Source organism: Acanthaster planci, linkage group LG05 (genome assembly GCF_054643075.1).
Source record: "Acanthaster planci isolate LZ-2023a linkage group LG05, COTS_SCS, whole genome shotgun sequence".
NCBI lineage: Eukaryota > Metazoa > Echinodermata > Asteroidea > Valvatida > Acanthasteridae > Acanthaster > Acanthaster planci.
In genome coordinates, this window is record NC_141781.1 from 10,264,180 (window position 1) to 10,289,793 (window position 25,614).

Sequence of the window (25,614 nt, forward strand, 5' to 3'; positions counted from 1 at the left end):
TACAGGTCATGGACAGTAAAAGGCAATATGTTAAGGAGCACAAAAAGCAGTCAAACACATTATTAATTTGAAAGGCTACAATCACTGACAAAATTGATACAAAAAGAGACTTTCATTTCATACGTGGGTGAGCACGTGTCCTGCACTGTGCATGATGGAATAGTGTTTATGTAAGAACATGTGCACTTGTAAACAAGACGTTGGTGGTTCATATCCCAACCAAACAGGCAGGTTTATCCTGCAGACTTAAATTTGAGAAAACATCATACCTTTTGTGCATGAAATGAACATTTGAACAAATTATTCAGCTTTTTCGTCATCTTGTCAGAGCTTATCAGATGCTAATTCCATTTGTCATGTTGAATTGACTCATTCCAGGCAACACATAATTGAATATCTGGAGTGTTCCAAAATCTGGCCCTACTCTCCCTGGTATAAGGAAGTGAAACACAAATCTTCCTGTATTGTTAAATTGCCCTTGTGCAATGATTGGGTGCATAGTTGTAACCGCCTTGACCCCCAAAAGTAATGACAGCGGCAGTTTCTTAGCGACTTTGAAAAGGAAGTAGAGGTCCCATTTTTCCACTGGCCTGTTTTTTGGTTGAGGTTTTGGTGTTTTTTTTCCTGTTAGTTGGAAATTTACAAGGAAGTATTGCCAGCAACATTTTTGGATGTATTCATAAATAGCCGGATTTGATGGGCTTCTTTTTACACCCCTGACTACTTCTCAATACATTGAATACATTTATTGTCCTGAAAACATTCCTGTCACTCCAAAAAAAGCACTTATTTGGGCCTTGTCATGCAATGCTCTGTTGATCCAAAGTCACCAGCTATTAGAGGGAAAATCCCAAATAATACCAACTTGAAATTTGTTTTAAATTGACGTAGGGCCCACAAATACACCATTTCTTGTGTTTGTGGATTACTTGGATAGAAAAAAGTTCCTGACCCAGGAATTTTAACCCTACCCCCCCAAGTGTATGTAAAGTCACGTTGAAAATGTTACAAATAAACCAAGAATGAAATATATTCTCATTGAAAAAACAGGTTGCATATCCACTTTCATTCCTCATGATGGCAGCCTTTGGTTTCGGTGTTGATGACTCCAGGCCAATATTTTGTGAGGCAGCCCAGTTATAGACCTTTCCCCTGTTTGTTGTTTTGTTTTAATGGCGCTTTCAGCTACTCAGGCCATTTTGCGCAGTAACTATACGTTTATTCATAACCTTTATTAATCAGCATCACATTACGGACATTAGGAAGACGGTCCAGTTTTAGAGGCAGGAGGAAACCGGAGTACCTGGAGAAAACCTGCGAGCGCAAGTATGGACACAAACACTGACTTCCATTTATATGGACAGCCAGAGTTGTCAAACAGATCACTCGTGCATGACAGCAGCTTTTGCCTCAAAATGCACATTTGTTCCATCAGTTTGAGTATTTTTAATTTAGTGTTCAAAAGATGCATATGTTTTGTAGTGTTTGAATGTCTACTTGAGATTTTTGAACACTCTAATTGTTCTTTTGTTTTGTACTGACGGCCTGCGATAGTTTGCCATTTGCCACTGTGACATTAGCAATAGGAAAAACTGCACTTATCAAATAAGTGAGTAATGCCTTTATAGTTCTAGTGAATTTTGCTTTGTTCTTTTCTCTGTAAAATCCTACCAAGTACATAGACAGATCACTTAGGTGCATGCCTAATAAACCAGTGTGGGGGGGTTGGCAGCGAATATATTTGCTGCCCTCAGTTGACTGGTCTAAAGCTACAGCAGTCATGATCAAATTTTCATACCTTGTATAAAGAATGAAATTCCTTTAGGCAGCAACCTCTTCCCAGGGTATTGAGCATGTCGCCCCACAGCAACATGTACCTGCTCTCTTACGCAGCAATATCTGGTCATTTGTATACATGTACAGAATTTTGCTAATGAGGAATAGTCTGGTGCTTGATAAACGCACTTTGTATTAGCGTTTTTTGTCTGGCATGAAAAAGGGTTGATTCTGTTTTTTCTGTGCGGCAAGCAGTGCCGAGTCATGCAAATTATATTTTGTTATTGGTTCCATCCAAATAAGGTAACAATTCCATCTGTTCTTCTTATTGATTTGAAGGGGAGAGGTATCACTAAATGGTATCTCAAGATTTTGATTGATTTCATCCTGGGATTTTGGATGTTTTTCTTTATATTTTATCAAACAATCCAAGAGTGTACATGTATAAAATGGAATACCTTTAGTTTGGTGCACTGATACTTTTCTACTCTTTCCTTAGTTTTCAATTTTGTTAACCCTCCTGTAACATTAAACTTTCTGAAAAGCTGAAAAGAAATTAAAGCTTTCCGAAAAGGAGTGTGCCACCAAAATGTTACTAAATATTTTCAGGAAAGGTGCTCAGGAAAAGAATATACATCTTGTTATCAATACTTGACTGATTAATTAGCAATGTAAGTTATATTATATATACCCACAAGATGCATTTTTATCGCAAAATGCTTTCTCCCATTCATTACTGTAAACATGTGCAAAATGTAACAGTCACTATAAACAATAATTTGAGGGAAATTTTTTTTATTGAATATGCACTATTGTGTCGACTCTTGCACATTTGACCAAGACATGTTCGTTTTTTTTCTAAATTTTTGTTTAATCAGCCCTTCTTTGAAGGTCTTGATACTTTATTAATGCCCTATTGCAGTGTTATTTCTGTAATAAAACTCAAATGTGCTTTGTTCAGTGGATTATTCACTGTGCTTCATTACTGAACACCTGTGTCATTTTCTTCACAGTATGCAAACCAAAGTCTCACAATTTAAACATCTAGAACTTGAGTGGCGGAGGAAATTTATTTAGGGAAATTGTACATGTATTACTCAGAAACCATACAGCTAAATTGAATGTAGAGCATCCATGTGCAGTAGCTGTGTAAGGCTTGCCTTTCTTATTGTCTTCAGATGGCCTTGGTAACTGTGTAGACCATAACCTATAAACACAAGTTTCTTTTGTGATCAGTGACCTTATTTATAGCTGACCTCACTGTGAAGTTCTGTTGTAGCTACTGGTAGTTATGGAAGGCTAAATTGTTTGACCTAACTGACGTGCATCTCTAGGACGTGAACGTCATATTTGACCATACAAAGGTGTTTCTTTTTCTTTTTCAATGGGCTTGCTTATCATATCTGTAGATTTCTTTTCCTCGAAAAGTATATTGTGTTGTTGGGGAATTAAAATACTTAAGTGTTCATTTAGGTACTGAATTGGATTTGTTCAATTCTGTCTAATGTGTCATTAATTCTTAAATTATCAGATTTCATACATCTGCAAATAGTCAGGAAGCAGCTAAGAAACAAATACAGAATAGTGGTGCATTGAGTGTCGTCAATTTTTAATATTTTGGGGGTTCATCCTCCAAATTTTGTGTGATTGAAAAATAGAGTTCTCAGGTGGTCTATGAGAAGGACTTATTTGTAGAGATTGTTTCATTAAGGCCCGACTAAAAATGGCCTATTCAAACCAATTGATTTTTGAATTGGATTTAATTGGAATGAAAGAGGTCAAATTGACAATCAATTGGTGCTCAGTTCGTTTCAGTTGGTATGCTTTTCCCCCATCAATAGATTTCAAATGGGACGCAATTGGTTTCAATTGGAATTTTTTTTCTAGCTGTTTATTTTCCCAAATCAATTGGAATTTCAAATGGGAATTAGGAATCAAATGGTTTCAATTGGTATTGAAATGGTTTTAGTTGGTTCTTTAGTTGTTTACAATTGGATTGTAAATCTGCATTCAAATGGTGTCAATTGGTTTGAAATGGTTCAACTGAGAAAAAGTCTGAATTTACTATTCAAACCAATTGAACCCAATTGTATTCCAATTGATTCCAAGCAATAGCAATTGGTTTTGAAATTGGTTATTAATTGATACGTGAACTGGATCCAACGGGTGAGTGAATTGGTCTTAATAGGTAAATGAATTGGACCTTTTCAGTACGGGGGGTTTCGATGGAAAAGGGACGTCTCAGAGTTTTGATGAACTAGTACATGAGGATCCACTTTTTAAGGGACACTGTACCTTCATCCTCAAATTGGGAGGGATACAATCTCCAGAAGAGTCATAGAAGTTCCCAAGGTTGCACACACAATTTGCATTGTCTGGTCATGGTACCGCCATGGAGCTATGGTACTGCTGAATCCGTGTGCCGAGATAGGTACAGGTATTCATGCATATCAACATATCGAACTGTAGAGAGAGTTTGTGTCTTCATGGCCTGGCTCATCTTTGTAAGGAAGCTTGATCAGTGCTTCATTTCAAGGTGTGTGGGGGGGCCTCAGAAGGCTCAGATCATTGTTACTTACGGGGTATTTGGGCCAACTTTTATGTATGTAAAACTACATGTACAGATGTGTTGCCTGGCTAAGCCTTTATAAAACACTTGCCCAAAAGCCACGCAAATACATGTACCTGTCAGTACTTATGTTGTCCACAAGCTGCACGTGATGTTGGAATTATCAGCTTATTATAGTTTGAAATGAAAATCTGGGAACTGTGGATGATAACTTTCTGAAGTAAACATTCCTGTCATAATGTCAGTTTGAATCATGTACATGTTCCATGCACAGACATACACTATGCCATCCAAAACAGTGTCCTATCCTAAATGTCAGCTGTTGCTGAGAAGAATCTTCACCTGCAGCTAATCTGTAGCCTGGTATCAAGGATTTGGAAAGGCAAATACATGTCTATACCAAAATTCTTTGCATCTTGTCCTTGTACCGGTGCCTTAAGCTGCTGCATATCTTCCATGTCTTTCTTTGGGTGTTTGTTAATCTAATGAGGGTCTTCACTTCAGTAAGATGCACTTTCACGGTTAAAAAATTCCTTGAAATGAGAGTACATCCGCATGCTTACATAAAGGAAGGGAGATATATAGAAAGGTCCCGTAGGAGATTAAGGGCATTAAAAGATCGTTACACAATCTTTGTTGAGATGGATTCAAGCATGAGAGAGGCTTCCATAAAACTTTCACAGGAAGTTTTACCAAACTAGAGTTGACCAACTGTTTGCAGTGAGTTTGGGATTTCTGTGAGTAATGCCATTTACAGAGTGCCTTTATTTCTTTGTTTCGATGTTAATCAGGAATGTTTGTTAAAACCAAAGTTATTGATAAAGTTTGAATCAGATCTATGCAAATGATAGTGTAATATAACGCTCTCTCTACCAGCATGTTCACACTTAGTTTATGCTGTAACCCGGTTACCAATTCTGTCTTTCCTGTGTACATGTACAGATATTTGTTGGCCTTGTCTGTGTTGGCTTTTACCTCTGTGCTCAGCTCTCAACTCTTTCAACAGACATTGTGATCAAAAGCTGACCTTCAACAAATAACGATCTTGTTCCAACACATTTTCCAAAGAAAAGAGTACAGCTGTACTTGGACTGTGTTTCATAGATTCCGTCTCTATTGCCACTCAGGAGGCACTCTCTGCTAGTTTTCCAAGTAAACAATTTGGTTGTCAGGTCACTGAAAACAAAACAAAAAGCTGAAAATAAAATCAATTTTGCCTCTCCCCCACCACTGTGTATAGATGAGGCTATTGTACTCTGTGCATACATGTGTATTCCTGTTTGCTTTTAAGTCAACTTTGATATGTTTGAACCTGATGTAGTACATCCTGGGTGTCCCCTCTCGTGAAAAATGCACAGATCAAATTAACACTGAAAAAGATCTGTTATTTTACTTAGGAACAACCCATTTGTGAGTGTCCTGCCTTATTGCATGTACCTGCACATTGTTTAAACATCTTATCCCTTAAATTCTCATTGAAGCACATTTTGCCATGAAATCAATAAGCCTTTTGTGAATTAACTTTGACCCAAATCTGGTACACTAAGTTCTTTAAATTCACATGAAAGTAACAACTTGAATTCTCCATACTAAAACCACTGTTGCTATACCTCGTGATTCGGGGCAAGCTTTTGCTTAGCTAAATAAGAAATGCCTTGCAACAATACACAGTTCTCAATAGATAAGAAGGGTACAAAGGAACCAGTCCATTCTAGAGATGGTGGTTGCTATGTGAAAGCTTGCCCCGAATCACAAGGTATAGCAAAAACAGTGTCTTTAGTCTGGGGAATTCAAATCGTTACATTTACATGTATTTGCAATCAGATAACTCAGTGCAACAGCTTTTATTCAAAATTAACTCGGAAATGGCTTATTCCTCCCATTTGCTTCAAGGCTGTTGCCAACCTAAGGCTTTATTAACTAATCCTGCAAGGGATTTTTGGAGAATTTTTATTGGCGCTTACAGTGAATGTAGTGGCATATTAGGCTAAGAGTATTCAGATTTCTCAACACCTGCCAGTGCATCATAGCACTGTGCTGGCAACAGTTAGTGAAAAGGAACAGATTGTCAGTGACACATAACATGTTTCCAAAGCCTCCTCACACAATGAACATCTAACCAAAGAAGCATGGTGTAATAACAATGGATGCTCATTGTAAGTGCACTGTGTTTCTTTTGTTAGATGTTCATAGTGTCAGTGTGTTGAAACCACTATGAAAGTGTTGTCAAGGTTAATCCAGGAAAAAGAGGCACATGAATGATATTTTAAGGGATCAAGACATTCATACATAGTTCACATTCCGAGCTGAGCTCATGAAATATGTCACCATGCAGTGAAGTAAATTAACTGTGATCATTTGACATGAAACTCTTTACACCTATCGTTAAATGTCGTAACTCAGAGAAATACATGTACACTTTTTAGGGGGGTCTGGATACGTTGAGCAAAGCCATATTTCTCTGGATTGTTTGGCATTTCTCATGAATTTCATTTTTTTTTATGAGACAGAGAGTTTAAAAGATCTCCCTGAAAGTCTTGGCACAAAAAAGTGTATTTGGAATTTCGCAGTGCTGCATGGAAAGAGCCAAGTTGTTTTGTGAAAACAGTTTGTCAGAAAAAAAATGTATTATTTCAGGAAAATAGCAACGTGTTGATGTATTATTGTCTCCATAGATTCTCAGACCTCCCCCACCGAGACATGTTACCATTTTACTTTTTCATGAATTGAAGCTGAGGTATTTTAGATACGGTAGGTTAGACAAGAGCCACATTTAACGTGTATATGAAAGTTTAACTCAAGCTAAATGCTGAAAGGGAAATTTCAAAAATATTGTTTGAAACTTGAAAGTGATCAGCATTTTTATGATCGGATTGCATTTTTTTCCATATAATGCAAGATATGTGGCAAACAGGGACCCCCTCTATTGTGTCTTCCTTTGTGCTGGTGGAATCTTTGGAATTCCTTTCATATTGCCGAGGGGGGGTGCAAGGCACAACTGCCCTTGGGTATACAGCTTGTGCGTCACATTAGGGGGGTCCCCCTTTCCCACATATCATGCTGGGTATCCTTTTCTCTGTTTTGTATAAAAAATTCATATCACAAAGCATGATGTAATAAGCCTTTTGTGAATTAACTTTGACCCAAATCTGGTACACTAAGTTCTTTAAATTCACATGAATGTAACAACTTGAATTCTCCATACTAAAACCACTGTTGCTATACCTCGTGATTCAGTCGGGGCAAGCTTTTGCTTAGCTAAATAAGAAATGCCTTGCAACAATACACAGTTCTCAATAGATAAGAAGGGTACAAAGGAACCAGTCCATTCTAGAGATGGTGGTTGCTATGTGAAAGCTTGCCCCGAATCACAAGGTATAGCAAAAACAGTGTCTTTAGTCTGGGGAATTCAAATCGTTACATTTACATGTATTTGCAATCAGATAACTCAGTGCAACAGCTTTTATTCAAAATTAACTCGGAAATGGCTTATTCCTCCCATTTGCTTCAAGGCTGTTGCCAACCTAAGGCTTTATTAACTAATCCTGCAAGGGATTTTTGGAGAATTTTTATTGACGCTTACAGTGAATGTAGTGGCATATTAGGCTAAGAGTATTCAGATTTCTCAACACCTGCCAGTGCATCATAGCACTGTGCTGGCAACAGTTAGTGAAAAGGAACAGATTGTCAGTGACACATAACATGTTTCCAAAGCCTCCTCACACAATGAACATCTAACCAAAGAAGCATGGTGTAATAACAATGGATGCTCATTGTAAGTGCACTGTGTTTCTTTTGTTAGATGTTCATAGTGTCAGTGTGTTGAAACCACTATGAAAGTGTTGTCAAGGTTAATCCAGGAAAAAGAGGCACATGAATGATATTTTAAGGGATCAAGACATTCATACATAGTTCACATTCCGAGCTGAGCTCATGAAATATGTCACCATGCAGTGAAGTAAATTAACTGTGATCATTTGACATGAAACTCTTTACACCTATCGTTAAATGTCGTAACTCAGAGAAATACATGTACACTTTTTAGGGGGGTCTGGATACGTCGAGCAAAGCCATATTTCTCTGGATTGTTTGGCATTTCTCATGAATTTCATTTTTTTTTATGAGACAGAGAGTTTAAAAGATCTCCCTGAAAGTCTTGGCACAAAAAAGTGTATTTGGAATTTCGCAGTGCTGCATGGAAAGAGCCAAGTTGTTTTGTGAAAACAGTTTGTCAGAAAAAAAATGTATTATTTCAGGAAAATAGCAACGTGTTGATGTATTATTGTCTCCATAGATTCTCAGACCTCCCCCACCGAGACATGTTACCATTTTACTTTTTCATGAATTGAAGCTGAGGTATTTTAGATACGGTAGGTTAGACAAGAGCCACATTTAACGTGTATATGAAAGTTTAACTCAAGCTAAATGCTGAAAGGGAAATTTCAAAAATATTGTTTGAAACTTGAAAGTGATCAGCATTTTTATGATCGGATTGCATTTTTTTCCATATAATGCAAGATATGTGGCAAACAGGGACCCCCTCTATTGTGTCTTCCTTTGTGCTGGTGGAATCTTTGGAATTCCTTTCATATTGCCGAGGGGGGGTGCAAGGCACAACTGCCCTTGGGTATACAGCTTGTGCGTCACATTAGGGGGGTCCCCCTTTCCCACATATCATGCTGGGTATCCTTTTCTCTGTTTTGTATAAAAAATTCATATCACAAAGCATGATGTAAAGCCTGCCATACATGTACAGACAACCAGGTAGAAAAGTGCTGATGGCATAAGCAATGCACCAGCAAAATTCAAGGCAAACTGTTTTGGTCTTGTGTGACAAATGATAAATGCAATATCTGCTGGTCACTTGTTAAAAAACGCATTTCCTCATCTGTTTAATAGGAATCAAAAGTGATTTACTTAAAAATATCAAAGGAAGTTACTTGTGGTTAAACAGTGCTTTTTACAAAATCCAAAGTATGAAAGTGTTAATGCTATTAAACAAATTGAATTTTTGAAACTGTAGACATCTAACTTTCATATATGAAATTTAAAACACTCCAAATTATTAGGCAACGCTTAAAAGAAGAAATTTGGCCAGAAATAGTGGGGGGTGTTAGAAAGAGTTTAAACAATCTCTCCCAAAGTCTTGCTGGGAATCTTACAATTCATACAAGGAATTGTCTTGTGTGAAGCAAGGGATCAGAAGTTTGTTGTGTGTAGAATTTGTCCTAGTAACATTGGTCTGAACTTCAAAAGTGGCATTCATGCTGGAAGCCATTGTTAGAATGTACAAAGAACTCAAACCAGGTGTATAACATGGCCTCTTCTAAATATATTGCCTTTTTAGGGCCCACTGCACTCGGTCTTTTACTACAACCCTGTGACGCACAAAGAACCAGGCTTTTGTGACTGCATTGCCATATTTAACCAGAAAGGTTGTGCATAGCCTCCAGCAAATTGTTTACTTTTTGGCATAAAAATTGTGTCTGTCCCACTCGGGGCTTGCTGCCATTGTTAACTTCCTGCTATGGTACCTTATTTCTGTTCAAAGAAATTCCTTTGGTGTGTGATGTGAAGTTGGACTTCAAATACCTGGGAAAATGCCACAATTAGTTTTACATACAGGCTAATGTTTGGAAATGTAGTTAGAGTAAACTGAGTACATGCATTAAATAAAAAAGGTTTAATAATAAGATAAAAACAACAACAGAGTGCAGTGAAACAGAAAAAGCACTGAATTCCTCAGGTGTACCGGTAAGTTGGAATTTAAAAGCAGTATATAACTGTCTTAATCTACTTAATTTGCTTTTTTGGACAGTGAAATGCTAGATTAAAAAGCATTCACACTTGTTCACAAATATCGATCCTTGCCCTTTACCACTCATTTTAAGTGATCATTTTAACACTTTTTTCTGTTACAGCTAATACTTTATAACACACTGCATAAATATTGTACAAAATATTTAACAATATGGACTACTAAAAAGAAAAACACTATACGTTGTTATTTTGAAGAAGTTTAAAATCTTGAGAACATGTTAGATGAAACACATTGATGTGCATCCTCCTTGACTGAGAACATTTACATTAATCTGTTTACAAACCCTCAAATATATATATATACATGTATCTGAACCTATTGCATTTGAGCTACTTTTTCTACTTGTTTACGTATACATCATTACTGACTAGGATAAAATCTCTATTTCAATAACTTCTTCCCTCATTTTTGTTCAAATCGAGTATGATAATAACTTGTCTTTTTTCTGTAAAGCTCCCCACTTGTGTATGGAAGTTTTAGGATGATTACAATTTATCAGTCCTCTTAAAAGAAAATACTGCATTGCAAATGCACACGGTATTCTTAACCCATGTTATGGAACTTACAAAAGCAAAAGCAAAAAAACACACACAAGAAAAACAAACTAACGAGGAGTAATAAATCTGCATCGTTTGTAAAATCGTATTTGCCTCAAAGTAGTTGATTATACAAATGCTCCTTTATCCCAAATGTATCTGGAAAATGAGTCCCTATCAAATCCTACTAACCATAGCATAGCTAATATGAAACTTATTTCCAAGTTCTGATGAGCATTAAGTTTTCAGTGCAAAGAAGAGGCTCAGTGTAGCAGTCATCGGGTCTCAAGAAAAACAACAGAATGACAGGTTTCCAGCTGGGGAGAAATGTTACGACATTTGCTGTTGTCACACTATGCATCAATTACATCAAGGGCCGGGTTTTCCACACCTGTCAGAGAGGATCCAAAAGTCTTCATTTGAATACCTCCACCATTATCTAGTTGTTGGCTTCCTCCTTGATTTCCGTGAGGGGTATACTTTCGCCGGGGTCTGCTGCTGGCTTTTCGGAGAGCTGATACTTTTCGCCAGGACTTCTGTTGGTGAAAGAGAAATTTGAAGGGGTCAGAGAATGTAGACCAATGAAATGATGGGTAACATGCTCCATCTCTGGCTGAGATAGAAAGTGCACCGGGTCGCTGTTGTAAAGAAACAGCAAAATTCCCATATATTCAAATTTGATACAGTTGTCAGTATAGAAGCAGTCGAGATTGTGTTGAATTGTACATGAGTGGTATTTGTTCACTGAACTTATATTATTTCTTACAACGGAGTTCCACAGAGTTATAAAACTGGAACTACAACAAAAGGAACAACCCAACAATCTCAAATGATTTAATATTAGTACTGGTTAAAACGAGGCATGCAACTTAAATCACATGGTACATACAATCTCTTGGAAAATGTTCAGCACAATAGTGCATTTGTTTGATGGAATGGTGCTTATGTGTAGCACATTTATAGTTTATAGCATTCCAAACAGCAGATGATACTGTGCATTTTGAATTAAAAAGAGCGAAACCTTTGACCTAGGATGAATATTGAAATGAAATGAACCAACTCAATTCCAACAGAATTACTATATTGACTGTAACAGTTTGGAAAATAGTCTTTTGCAAACACAAAATGAGAGTTTCAAAGGAGATGATCTGTTTAATTACAAGACAATGGCAAGCTGATGATGCAAGGCTAATTGTGCAAGAAAGGACATGGAAGGGAAATCTGTATCTACTATTGATGTGACGTGCTGGGAATATAAATAAACGTGAGGACAGATTTGTAGTTGCTGACACAACAGTAGTGGTAGCTAACATGATGTGCAATAGCAAATGTCCCTGGTGCTTAGCTACGTGCCTGAGACATCCGTTTCCTTCAGACTTTTGAGAGTTTCTTGCATTATTTTGAACTTGAACTCCGACCACTCAGTTTTGTTTTCCTCAGAACCCTTTCAGTGTAATGTAAGCAAATAAATGGACAACTGAAAAATATGTGTACCTCTGTATTTTTTCAACCTGCGAAATTCTTTTTGGGGGAGTGAAACACTTGCATTGCAAGAAGTCTTACTTGTGCTTTGTATGTTGGTAAATCTGTCTACATTTTGTAATTGTTCATGTAGTTTTGATGCCTTGTAAAGCATTCCGAGAATTTTTTTAACAATTATAATCAGTCCCTTTTCTTTCCCTTCACTTACGGATGACAACACGGTACCCAATTGGTCTGCATTGTGCTTACCCAACACAGGCCCATTCATTATTTATGAGAACATTTAGTTCTTCAAAGGAATCAGACTTGGATTTTCAGACTTGAATTTTTTTGGACTCAAAAATAGTCGGACTTAGATGTGGTGGACTTGACTACTACACTAATGAAGACAGATGTTAAATGTAGAATGTTTAAGAGCTTCATCTGATGCTGTGTCTGTGTTTTGGAGCAGCTTGTGTTGGAACTATAGCAAGTGATGCATGGAGACTACCTGTGGGGGAAAAATGAAAAGTTAACTTCACAAACGTTTGTTCAACTATGAGTCTTCCAGTTCAATTAAGGCTGCATCGGCTTTGTTCTGCTCATTCCTTCCACCGCCCTTAAGCCAGTTGTTTTTCAGTATGAGGTGTTTAACTCTGTTGTTAGGGGGAAAATGAATTATCTTTGACAACGGAGAAATTCATCAAGTTGTAAACACTTTATACATGTACCTACAACAACATTTTCAAAAAGAAGTTTTATGAAACTTCATTGGGTGTACTTTCAATTTGATTATTACATGTAGTGTGCATAGTTTTGTTGCTAGTGTTTTTCCTCCTTTTGTTTCCTCCTATTATGAGCTAAAATTTATTTGTATGTGCTATGGAGGCCATAACTTTTATTCCATCTGATGCACGCACATTCTGTTTAATTGTATAGGAAAACAACACTGGCCTTGGTTTTGACATTCAAGCCTCATTATTTAGTTTGGATCGAGTTAGAAGCACAGGTCATGCAATCAAGCAAAAACTATTCACAAAATAAAGCCACTCTGATACACATTGTTAAAATTGTTACTTGAATGATGAGTTTATCAGTAATTGATCATGAAAAAGATGGAAATAGATGCAAGTTTAGAAAGAAAGATTTTCTAATCTCTAATTTCTATCTTCTAATCGTTTTATCAAAAGATAAAAACATCAAAAGATTAAGAGTTGTGGTTAGTGATTGGATCAAATATCAACAAGCAAAAGAAGGGAAGTGACAATGATTCAGCATGCTGCACTAGTCTCTGTATTGGATAATGATGTTCGTCTTTCTGTATCTAGCATCTTTACAGAAGTGGCATAGCAGAAAAACTGACCTCAACAAACAAATCAAGAAGCCCAAAAATCTCATTTTTAGATCTTGAATATAAAATGGGAATACATGTATACACTTTGTGAATTATTTTCCCCGCTCTCCTCAAAGTGGCAATATTTTGAGTTGAAAATGTGTGGCATCTGACAATCTGCACAGCAGACACCAAAAGGAATTTGTGTTATTTCAAAGGGATCCGTGGTAGCCTAGCAATGTGACATACAGCTATAACCCCAAACTGCAACCCCGTGGTGTGTTTGACCCCAGACACACGACATATTAGGCACTTTTGTGCTAGGCATTCCTCTTTATGAAATGCTAACTCAAAGCATGCCAGTTGCTAGTCATGTAGTGAGTAACCGGTAGCTCATGTTTGGGTTTGATCTCCACTAATAATAATCGTCCCTCCCCATTCTATGAATGCCAGGTAGTCTGTTGCTGATCATACAGTACATGCATTATCATTCATGGCAAGTGTTGTAAAAAAAAAACAAATCAAACTCAATGTTATGAAAGTGTATTTAGTCCAGTCCAGTAAAATGTTTGTGCATGCAAATGGGCATATTTCTAAATGAGAATAGGAAAACTTAGCGATGTAGTTTTAGTGTAAGGGCTGGTATGAGACCATGTCTCTTTTGACACAATGTCTTTTGTTGCCAACAGGTTTACTGCCACCCAAGAAGCTTTCTAATTTTTTTCCCACATCCAATATCAATTTAAGTGACATACATGCAATGAAAATTAGTGTGGTTTGATTTTTTTCTTGAAAGTGTCCGCATCAGAAGACCACAACATTCAGTTTGGTAAACACAAGCGAAAAAGTCCATGCATCGTGGTCCAGGTGATATTAACAGCTAGCTGACCATGCAAAAAGATGTACAGATGGGCCAGAACATGCGAAACCTTGGTGAGGGCACCTACGCATTATCATGTGTGCCATTTGCTTCCTCCGCCACCTCAGCCAGCGACGATCGGGGACGGCGGCGGGATACAGCAAAGCGAGACTGTGCCCGCTGGCGGTACACCGGTTTGCTGGCCACCTTAACACATGAAATAGGACAAATCGAGGGGAAACAGGACAAAGGTGCAGGGAAAAAGGGTTAATAGGTTGGTTAAATCTTGGGTGTCATTCACCAGGGTTGTGATAACATCGAGGGTAACAAACTTGCAGACTCTCAGGAATACCTGAGATGCATAATGATCCTATTAGCAAGTTCGAAAATCAGTAAACCATCACCATAGGTTTCTATGGGAGAAAAATGTTATTCACACATTAAAGTGGCAAAAATACACTAGTAAAAATGACAGGTTAGTGTAAAACATTTTTCTTTTTATGCGTGTTTGGAAGATGAATGTTTCTACCCTGACATTGTTGAGTAATCAGTACATTCTGTACTCATAAAAACCCATTTATTTTTTATAATCCCTTGTTTGGGTTTTACCATCATAGTGCTGGGGGTAACCCACACAGTCTAGGTGTTACTAGACCTCACAGAGGACCTGAAATTGTCTTGTACTGTTTGGAATGTTTCTGTTACAACCTTTTTTCAACTTGCCCCACAAGGTTTGTACAGGTCCTCGGGTATTGTTATCATTAACACCCCATTAGCCTAAGTCCTCACTCCTGAATGTACCAAGTACACTGCAGCTGTGAATATGTCAAAAATCATAAGTTGAATAAATGACTGCCTGAAAGGAACTGTATGTATGTAGGGGAATGTATGGTTGCAATGCTATAAACCTAGAACATTTTTATATGCCTTCTATTTTTAAAATTTATTTTTATGATCAAGATTGACAGTGACACTTTTTGTCATGTCTTATTTTATGAAGTAGTTGCCAGAAAAAAAAATTGCCAAAAAGAACTTCAACCCCCAAACCAAACTGCTTAGCCTTCCTGTTGGAAGTAGAGGTAAAGACAATTAAATCTGTACTCATTTTGAGAACCAATAAAGAACTGATCAACATGTGATTAATTTTAAACCCATACGAAGGCGACACCTTATTGCATCGGTGACCTGTGCACATATTGAAATTGTGAGCAAAAACTAGCTGGCCTCTCATAATTCACCCACTTATACTGAAGGAAAAAGTTCACATCTATGACAAAAGTGAATATGGCATGCATGAACTGCCATTATATACACTGTATGTATTTTGGGGAGGCGTTAAAGTCTGCCATATGAGACATGGTAACAGTTCTCCTGTTAAAAAAATAACAGGAATTTGCTTTCTCTGACTAGCGCCATCAGATTAATATTGTTGTAAGAGACTGAGCACTTTCTAAATACTCTGTTAATATTATTACCACAACCTTAAAGGGTAATGGGTTTTATCACTTTTGCCAATTATGAGATCCCCATAACATCTCAGAAGCTGGGTAAATTGAAAGGACCGAGTTTTTCTTGCAAGTAATATTCTTTTATTTATAGAAGTAATGTTCCAGGATTTTTTATGATTTAAAACTACATGTATGTAAAGGTAATTCCAAACTTTGTACAAGTTTTTTCCTCTGTGGCAAAACTTCAAGAAAGTATACTATTATTGTCAAAACAATACAAAATCATTCAGACCAAACTTACTGCAGCCCACTGACAAATAGTCAGATCATGATCAATTGAAAGCTTAAATCTGGTTTATGGCAAGAGCCAGGTTACGGCTGTAAAAAGATATCGGGCAAAAAAATTGGTGGGATGAGAACTGCCAAAAATCCACTGCAATAAACATAATCACCAACATCTGTAGAAGAATGGAACTAGCCATGGTGAAATGCAGAAACAAACCCAGAAAGTTTAAGATATTACTCGTCATAACATTAAAGAGGGGGAGAGTAGCTGATGGGATAAAGGTCATGTGAAGTCCCTCTGCCATGTTTTGCATTTCAGTGTGTTTGAATTTGTTTAACAGTCATTCCCTTCAGCCCAAGACTACTAACAAGCTGGTTTTACTAACCGTTTCACTTTCAGCAGGGCCGCCGTTGGATGCACCGTTCCTGGCACCAGTGCCTTTGTCATACACAAAGGTTTCCTCATAATCGGCCAGAGGGTCCACATTAAAGAAAGTGGTTAACTCATTGGGAAAACGAATGTCCATGATGAAGACAATGAAACCACTCACAACAGCAACCAGACCTGAATTAGAAAAACAAAACAGATTTTAAAGTCAACTCCTGGGGTCTGTTTCACAATGTCTTGCTGTATGATTCATTACTTATGCCATTTCTCATTTATGGAGTACAAGAATTTCAGTCCTTCCCCCAAAAGAGGAAGTGTTCTGCCCGCTCATTGTGAACAGTGCGTATATGTTTAGTTTAACTTTTGTGTTATAATGACATCACTATGATGTGATCATCTATTCCATTTACACTAAAACACTTAGACCTTATGATGCACCCAGTAAAAACTACAGGTAATCATGTTTGAGACATTTTAAGGCAAACTCCAGACCTATCTCCAGGTGTACAATGTCTGAAGATCAACAACAAAGATGCTCACCAGCAATGAAGCACAGGTAGAAAGTTGGACCGTATGAGAAGATGAGGATCTTCTCTGTGCTGAAAGGTATCTTTAATTCTATGCCGAAGCGGACCGTAGCCCACATGATGTTTCCTAGCCACAGGAAACCGCCGGTCATCATCAGGAAATACCCACAGTAGCGGAGAACCATGAAGCTAAGAGCCATGGCCAGAATCCAAAGAGGGAAGGCGGTCCTGCAGGGACAAGAAAGGGGCGGTAAGACATTTTAACCCTTTTAGTTCTAAAACCTAGACATTCTCAAATTGTTTCCATTTTAAATATATTACAAATGAAGTGACTTTGGATCACCAAGTTGAAACTTGTGTGAAACCCTTTTTTTCCCACTCACAAAACAGGCAACCAGAATGACTGATCTTCAGATTTTTACTGGATGCACTCACCAGATCATGATCCATGCGTAGAAACCAGCAGTTCGGTAGGTACGCCCCCAGCGGATGCCCTCACCGTCGAGTGCGAAGTACTCGGCAATCCACAGGATGGGGAGTGGCTTGCCTGACCACTGAGCCTCGCGGAACTCACGGTTGATGCGGCCAGCTGTCATACAGGAGTGCAATTCATGCGTTGTGCCAGAGCTTGTACTTGCAGGAGGGGGAAGGGTGGCATCATACAACCCAAACTGCCTTGTCCCATATTCTTACCCTTGTCTGAATTTATTTTTGAAATCTTAAAGAAACTCCCAAATTTCAGACTAGTGTGCTGCCAACTCTCAGTTTAGGATTAGGTTGTAAGGAGTAAGATCAATTATCAGCCTGGTGTTTGCATTTTTATCGTTTGACTCAGATTCTCTGATGTAAAATCATCTGTTATTCATACCTTGCCAATGCAGGCCAGGTAAATGTTGCTGCACGAAGTCAGAAATTTTCAGGATTCATTAGATACACTTTTATAAAAAGCGCCAGCAAAAGCCCTTTGATACACCTCAAATAATGACTACAATAGCAGAACAAGACACAGTTGTATTCACAGCAGGGACATTTCTGATGTGCATTTACATGTACATGTAGTTTTTCATTTACATGTATCAGGAATGAATGGAAATACTGAATTGCTGCCAACTACTTGCCATCCTTTAACTACTGGCATTGGAACTAAACCTATTTCACAAGTTTTGTGAACAGATCAAACAAGGCAGGTCAAACCAAAAAATAAAGTCTGGTTGAATTCATCTTTGCAAAGGATCTGATTTCTTTATGATGAATGGGTGACAAGGCAAAAGAATTCAAGCACATGTTTCCTTTTAATAGACGGGGAACATTTCATAGCCTGTTTGCATGATCTGTACACATGAAAAATCAATCAGAAAGAGAATTGGAGTCTAGCACTTACCAAAACGTCCAAATCCTCGGCGCCCCTGGCCACCCCAGAAGTTAAAGCGCTCATTATAGTTAATTTTCTCATCAGGGTGTGTGGTAATGTTCCCATCTGGAGCTGCAAATGAGAAAAAACCAAGAATTCCAGTCGCTGTTTCATAAGAAAAGGTAGTCAGATGGGATCAAAATTTATTTGGAGGGCAGGGTAAAAATTAATCGGGATACTACAACCACCCCATTGAAAAAAAAGACAAACAGAGGAGCAAAGGCCAAAGTCGTGTCCAAATCGCTTGCAGCGGCTTGAAATTATACACGACTCTATGGTAACTGGAGGCAACTACAGCCAAGTAATTCAGAGTTTCAGACACAGCTGGGGTTTCATAAATCTGCAGTTTTTTCATTGAATGCTTAGGGCGGACGGCATTCAGCTGTTGTAGTCTGAATACTTGACACTCATGATGGACCGACAAGCAACGTGTGCACCAAGAAGATTAAGCCACATAGGGCTTAATGCTCTAATCCAGTCTCACATTGTGCATTGCATAAGTGGCTGCTTTTAAACAGTCCTAAATCGTTGAGAATGCCTCAGAATCCCAGTGTGGGTTTAAATGAATTGGATGTAGATTTTTACTCAAAAGGGCAATGTACTTTGCTGAACATTATATTGTAATATTTCTTTTAGAAACAAAACACCCACAAATGCACATCACAAAGATTCTGACGAGTGGAACTCTGTTAACAACAACAATAGTTACCTTGTACATGTATTATCATTAATGGAAAGCAGAAGAAAAAAGACTTGGGAGCTAAAGTGGCCTTTGTTATAAATTTGACCCTGTATTAACTGTGCTCTTGTCTATGTCAGTTGTACTTTAGTCTTTCCTCGTTTGGCATATTATTTATTTTCAAGTGGGCTTCATGAATTCCATTCTTCAAACTGTCCTTTTTCGTCTTCAGAGCAACTGTACATATTTGTGTCCTATATTCTTCCAAGACGAGCTTGTTGTCTTCATGTTTTTCAAGAGAGGAAGTTCTCTGTGAAACTGATAACAGTCAATTCTGTATAGGAGCTGGAAATGTGCCATTCTGCAACCGAGCTCAATATTTGTGCTTCATAAAGGGAAAATGCATTTTGGTTTTGTTGGTTTTTATTTATTTTGTTAGTAGTACCTACAGTTTCTCTTTCTCGTTTTGAAAGTTTTATTATTACTCGATAATACAAGCTCCACTGCAGAGTGAGACATATCCACCTTTGGTGTAGAACTGACCTCATTGGGTTTTGATGGGGTTACTGGGGAAAAACAGGTTTTTGTATACTATTGCAGGCTATCTGCATTAACTGATTTTCTATTTCCCCATTGTTTCCATTTTCTCAGTTGTTTTCTAATTCAGGAATCCACAGCTATCTCATCAAAGCTAAGAAACTAGATGCTCCCTTGTGCAAGATCTACGTGTTAATGACATTGGTAATGACAAAATGAAGGAGCCCAAGTTTGACAGACAATTAGAAAATTCCCAAGAAGCACAAAAATTAAGATGGATTGTTTCTATAGGGTGTAGGCTATCAATCTTATCTCAAATTGAAGAATTTTTTCAGTTGGAACAGAATTACATTTACGCACATGTATGCTGCTTTGCACCCTGTACACAAACCTTATGAGGCTGGTCTAAAAATTTGAAGTGTTTTCCAAGTGAATACCTTCATGTTTTCTCTGCTTAAATTAATTAATTGGACTTTTTAGGACATGTTTATGCTTTCAGATGGTTAAAAGGTGACTGTAGGGAAAAATAAGTGGAGTCCATATGTGGAATTCTTTCCTCAGATACTTAAAAAGTGAAAAGAAATTTACACTCTTGCAATGTTCCTGATGGATGCTTTAAAAGTGATTCATAAAATTGCAGTTTTCAAGACCATTTTTTAGGTAATTTCACTTTTTCTTTCAATATTTTTGGGAATTAACAGATTGATCACTTATCTGTTGAGCAGACTTTATTGGCATGATGGCAATATTAAACTGTAAGCAAGGGAAACTTTATTTTAGGAACTTGGGAACAGAAATGACAGCAAAAAAATATATAATTTCATTACTATACTTGTCTGCTGAGGTGAATGGTTTAAGCGAATAACTGTACAGCATACCTCACATTGTAAGCCACATTTGTAAATATTGAAAGGGTGGCTTGGAACACACTCCTGTCACAAATGACTCTGGTACCATTTTTCATGTAGTCAACAGATCACAATTTATGACACAGATGAGGAATGCGATTGAAAAAGTTATCGTGATTACCTTTGAGGGTGATGTTGACGCTGTTGAGTCCAATCTTGACACCAATGTCTGCCACTATCTCTTCACTGTAGAATGCCTTGTATGCAGTGTGTGTTTCGTGGATCTCAGCTTTCTCCCATTCCTGGCCCCAGGCAGACACTATGTCAGGTCAAAAGGGTAAGTTCTCCAAGTCAGGCTTTTGGATGATCGTGTACATGTACAGCACTCTTTGTTTTTATTATATGTCACAGCAGACATGCTGTGTACTGAATTAATACATTTCTTTGCATCTCTCTCAGTCAGCAGTGTCACTCAGGAAACGCAACATTAACTCAAAACCCCCACTGAGCCTACAGACTTTGGAGATTTGTAAGATCTTGTAGGATTGGTGAAGGTAGAGTTCATTAACTTAAACTACAGTATTCATGGGCTTGATGGCCCCAGGAAGGTAAGCATGTGCCTTTGATTCTCTTCATAGTAGAAGATTGAAGAGGAAGGCTCTAAGCAAGATTGTTAGAGGAGCAGGGGTGTCTTGAGAATGGGGAAAGGGGGAACCCTTGTAGAAAAAAAAGATAAATAAAAAGGGGAAGAAAGTGAAAATGGACGAAAGGGGATAAAAGTCCAATTTGCTTGAAAATACCTCAATATGGCCCCCTCCTGCCATCAAGGGTTTGTAAGTTTACTGCCAATATGTGTTACCCCTGCCCCCCCCTTCTGAGAAATCCTGACAATGCCCATGTTGGGAAATTAAGAATTAAAAGGCAAATTTGGTGTGATTACTTTGATGGCATTAAAAAGACACAAGCAACCACTGTTATTTTTTTTGCAAGTCAGTATCTTCCCTGTCACTGCTACCTACATAAATAAAATTATAGTAAAGATTTAATTTTAAGGGAAACTTGTGGTTTTTCAATGCAGCAATGGAGAAGAAAAGTCTGACAGGTAATTTCCACCATCGTTTTTCCCCTGTTCTTTGTGTAATTTTTGAGATAATTTAAAACGACCAGAGGGTACTGTCTCTGCATTTTAAACCAAAGAAACCAACTTCAAATCCCCCAAATATCATTGATATTTACAGTTTCTGATATTTAACCCCACCAAAAGTTAAATTTAAATAAAATCTCCCAATATAAATTGACAATCAAGAGTTATCTTACTATATCGTAGGTATCCTACTTTCTTATTTCAGCAGATAGCGGGTATTCTCATTTCCCTCTTTTCATATGTATTCTAGATCTTGTCAGCTTTTTCAACAAAAATCTGTGTTTTGTCAAAACATCCCTTATCATAAATAAGCAAATTTTCAGTGAGGTCATGAGTAAATTTTCCGTGAGATCCTGGATCCGGTTTATGCCTACAGTGTTTGATCTGGTGAAAGTACTGCCTTGTGATAATAATATGGCACATATTCATGTACGCATTCCAATATCCTGGATTTATATTGGCAATCGACTAGCTTAATTGTTTTATATATGTGCCATTCATTAATGTATATGCACATATGTTCATGTGGATACCGCAGTGGGGGAGCAGATTCTAATGCACCGAGATTTGAGACAAAAACAAATTTCAGAAAAACTAGTCACTCATTAACTAAGCTTTCTGAAGATTTACGAGATTCAAAAAAGTTTAACAAATGAAACAAAATGTATGCCACGAATAGTTTTATCCAAACTGTCCTCAATCCTCTACACCTCTTGAGGGATTTGTGGGCTGTAAGGGTAAATAATAGCCCTTATCTCTTCATAAAACTGAACCATTCGTAAGAAAGAAAGAAATATCAGTTCCTTCAAGTACAGTTGTTGCAACGGTGTCTATATGCGCGAGTAATGTTTATGCCAAACTCATGCTACCTCTTCCGTGTGTTTATCAGCAGTTAATCCGTGTTTTAAAAAAATTAAGGCATTTTTGAAACCATGCTCAATCTAACGATTTGTTTAAATTTGCAAAGGCTGCCTGTTGCTGCTGAAAGCGGGTACAAATTCCTCACTGGGATTTTATTTTTCCAACCAAGCAGACTTCAAACTTTACTTGACTAGAATCTGCTGGATTCAGTGTGGTGGCCATGTAAAATCCATGAGGACGTTCAGAGTTGAATACGAAAAAAAAGACGGGAAACTTACACAGTATTCCAGCTCCAATGAACATTGCTATGACGAAGCGTATCAAGGTGAACCACCTCTGCAGATAAGAAGAGGGCAAGAATACTGCAGTTACTGAGCGAAATTGTCAAAAATGTAATTATTTCAAGTAGGCCTACACATTCTTAATTTGTAGATGCATGCACATGTATATTTATTTATTTGTTTAAATTATTTTCCCAGGGTAGCTCCAGTTGGCAAACAACTGAGACTGTGTTAAAAGGTAAAATAAGAAAAAAACTGGGAAACACGAGCATGTAACTAATGTATAATATTGAAACATAAAACTATTGCATAGATTTCTGTTATTGGGAAGGAGGAAAGATCGTTATAAGTCAACTGTAAAATTTCCCCGGCTAAATTTGGCTTTTTGAGATCGCTTTGTGATGTCCGTGTATGGACCTCTTTCCGTGATGGTTTTGCCAAGTCTATTGGCTTTATACACGATAATACACCCGTCATTACTCCTCCATTACTCACCCCCCCCGCCTGACTCCACCCCTTGCATCGTTTATACCGCTTCTGCAAATACATGTACATTGTGTACGAGTCACTTACCTGTTTGCCCCGTATGCCCGGCAAAATGATGAGAAAGGAAAACGCCAAGAAGATGAAAGCGAAGACGAATCCCATCTCAGTCACATCCAGGGTGACTGCTGTCTTGTTGGGGGGATATATGGCCGGGGTCCCCTTCTCCCGAAGGACGCTGTACGGGATCCCCATGATGGCTTTGGGACTTGGGTTTTACGAAGTCTCGTGAAAGAGGGAGAACTTCAACTGGACTATATCTCGTCGCCGTTCAAATTCCGCTTTAAGTCCAGTTCCAGCTTCAATATGGACGTCCTAGAACTTCAGATCAAGGGAAACTGTGGTCTTAGAGTGGCGCTGCTGAAATAGATGTTAAAGGAGGAAAATATTCTAGGGTTGATACGTCAATTCTTCGAGCGACAGTACTTTCCTATGCCTTGCCCAAGTTTTTCCGTGTTACGGATCCACTGACCCGCTACAGCACGGCAGGGTGTGAAAGAAACTTTTGTCGTGCGTTTAATAGCTCATTATTTATGCAAGAGTACACCCTTTCTGGGTGACATTTACATGTACGTACGTGCGGGTGTTGAATTTGGTGAACAAGGGAACGCTATGAAGGCAACCGGGTTTTCGTGAACAATAGACACTGTTTGCGTAAGTCCTCGGTGAGACAGTGATGGTGCTGGCAAGAATTACGTCAGCATTTTCCATTTTATTTTCCATTCTTCTACGTGGGCACAGATGGCAACAGCTTTGTCGTTGTGGGCGGGGCTAGGACTGAGATCATCATAGCGGAGTGATATATCTCCATAAGTAGAGAGAGGAAGCGGAATGATGTGTGAACCCAAGAATTTGTCACCCAGGGGTGTGTGCCTCACTTCCTCTGTTGAAATAGTCTCATAATGTTTACGTCGGTTTCTGTGTCCAAATCCATAATTTGCCATATCAGACGAACGTTTGTGACTCTGCAAAATCTCTGTGAACTTCTCACCGAAATTAGTGTAGGCCTAAAGATTAGTTTATCAGAATAAAGTTTACGGCCAGTTCTTTTTCAAGCAAATGCAACGGGAATTTGACGTCTTGTAATGTGGCCAGTCCGACTACTTGCTGCGTAGTCACATTTTCTCGTTCTTTTGGCATTACTCTGACCGGTCTCAATTTTTACTATCCTGTGATGTCAGAAAGAACAGAAGCAAACTAGAATTTAATTTCCCAGAACGCTTGCTACGTAATTCGCGAAAGTTGGAACCCAAAAATTAATGTCTGGAAATCAGCAACGCAAAATATCCCACTTGACGTTTTCGGTTGCGTTCGCAGTTACACTTTGGCTATGGGCTTTTGTTGAACCCAGCTACGTTATAATCTGTGTTTGCAGGACAAACGATACTACTGAAAATCTAAGGAGCTTATTGTGGATTGAGTTTTGACGACGACAGCTTAAAATTTGCGTTTGAATTGGGTTCCCCGTCCCGTTTTCTTCTGTGCGCCAGTGACTTAATATTTCTGTGCAAAGAAAGATTGAGTTCTTGCAGTTGTGAATATACTTATCTGCCGGAAAGTTTTAATCGCTGTAGTACTTTTGACGTACGTAGTACGAAAGCCGTATCGTGCCACAGAAAAAAAAACATATGTCGTCAACTAGGCCTAATTCGTTATTACGAATTACTAACCCGTTATTACGAATCTGTTATTAAGAATTAGGAGTTCGTAATAACGAGTTAGTATAACGAATTAGTAGACAACGGATTTTTTTATGTGGCACAATTTGGCATTCGTAGATGTTCCTTTGCTTTTTCGTTGACTTGTTTCCTTGACAAGCTCCATCAGATTTCGATTTGTGCTGGTCATATCCGTTCTGATCTGATAGATTTTTTACGAATCGAGAAGGCAACGGTGAAACTTCTGGCAAACATTTCTCGCACTCTTTGCACAATGACGGTAAAAAATCCAGGAAGCCAGATCATTGTGCAAGCCATACTTTTCCTGTTTCCCCATGTTTGTTCCGTCCTTCACTTTTCTATGGCCTGGGATAGAATTTTTTGTAGCATATCGTGTGTGAGGCGTGCTACTTTGGTTACCATTTTGTGGTTTGGGAAAGGCTTGCAGCCTCAAATTTCCGTGATCGAGTGAAGCTGTGCCTCATCTGTGAAACTGAACTCTGGCATGATTTATCAAGATTTGTTCGTTGCAGTGCTTAATTAAACCTACATGTGACAACGTCCTGTGAGAAAGGCCACCGGGAACTGAATAACATTATCATTTCCCCTGACTTCTGTATTATGGTACTGTGCCGAATACATTTTTTTT

The 25,614-nt window shown here is 38.2% G+C and overlaps 1 protein-coding gene and 1 long non-coding RNA gene across 4 annotated transcripts; one reads left to right on the top strand and one right to left on the bottom strand.

Annotated features, from left to right (window-relative positions):
* Positions 1 to 9,209: 9,209 nt before the first annotated feature.
* On the bottom strand, positions 9,210 to 23,945 carry LOC110981391 (dual oxidase maturation factor 1-like). Of its 3 annotated transcripts, none has more exons than XM_022238936.2 (9): positions 23,338 to 23,935; positions 22,762 to 22,819; positions 20,660 to 20,797; positions 18,385 to 18,486; positions 17,439 to 17,592; positions 17,017 to 17,231; positions 16,475 to 16,653; positions 14,444 to 14,562; positions 9,210 to 11,238 (listed from the first exon to the last, which is right to left on the bottom strand). In XM_022238936.2, the coding sequence occupies exons 1-9, from the start codon at positions 23,500 to 23,502 to the stop codon at positions 11,142 to 11,144; spliced, it is 1,227 nt and encodes a 408-aa protein (XP_022094628.1). In that variant the 5' UTR covers positions 23,503 to 23,935; the 3' UTR covers positions 9,210 to 11,141. The 3 variants fall into 3 exon arrangements, with proteins under 3 accessions (XP_022094628.1, XP_022094635.2, XP_086992891.1); XM_087136765.1 differs by lacking the exon at positions 9,210 to 11,238 and adding an exon at positions 12,508 to 12,819 and having other exon boundaries at positions 23,338 to 23,945; XM_022238943.2 differs by lacking the exon at positions 14,444 to 14,562 and having other exon boundaries at positions 23,338 to 23,932.
* LOC147799064 (uncharacterized) lies at positions 17,126 to 17,593 on the top strand. Its single transcript, XR_015425216.1, has 2 exons — positions 17,126 to 17,253; positions 17,394 to 17,593. It is a non-coding gene; the product is annotated as an uncharacterized LOC147799064 (long non-coding RNA).
* Positions 23,946 to 25,614: the final 1,669 nt, after the last annotated feature.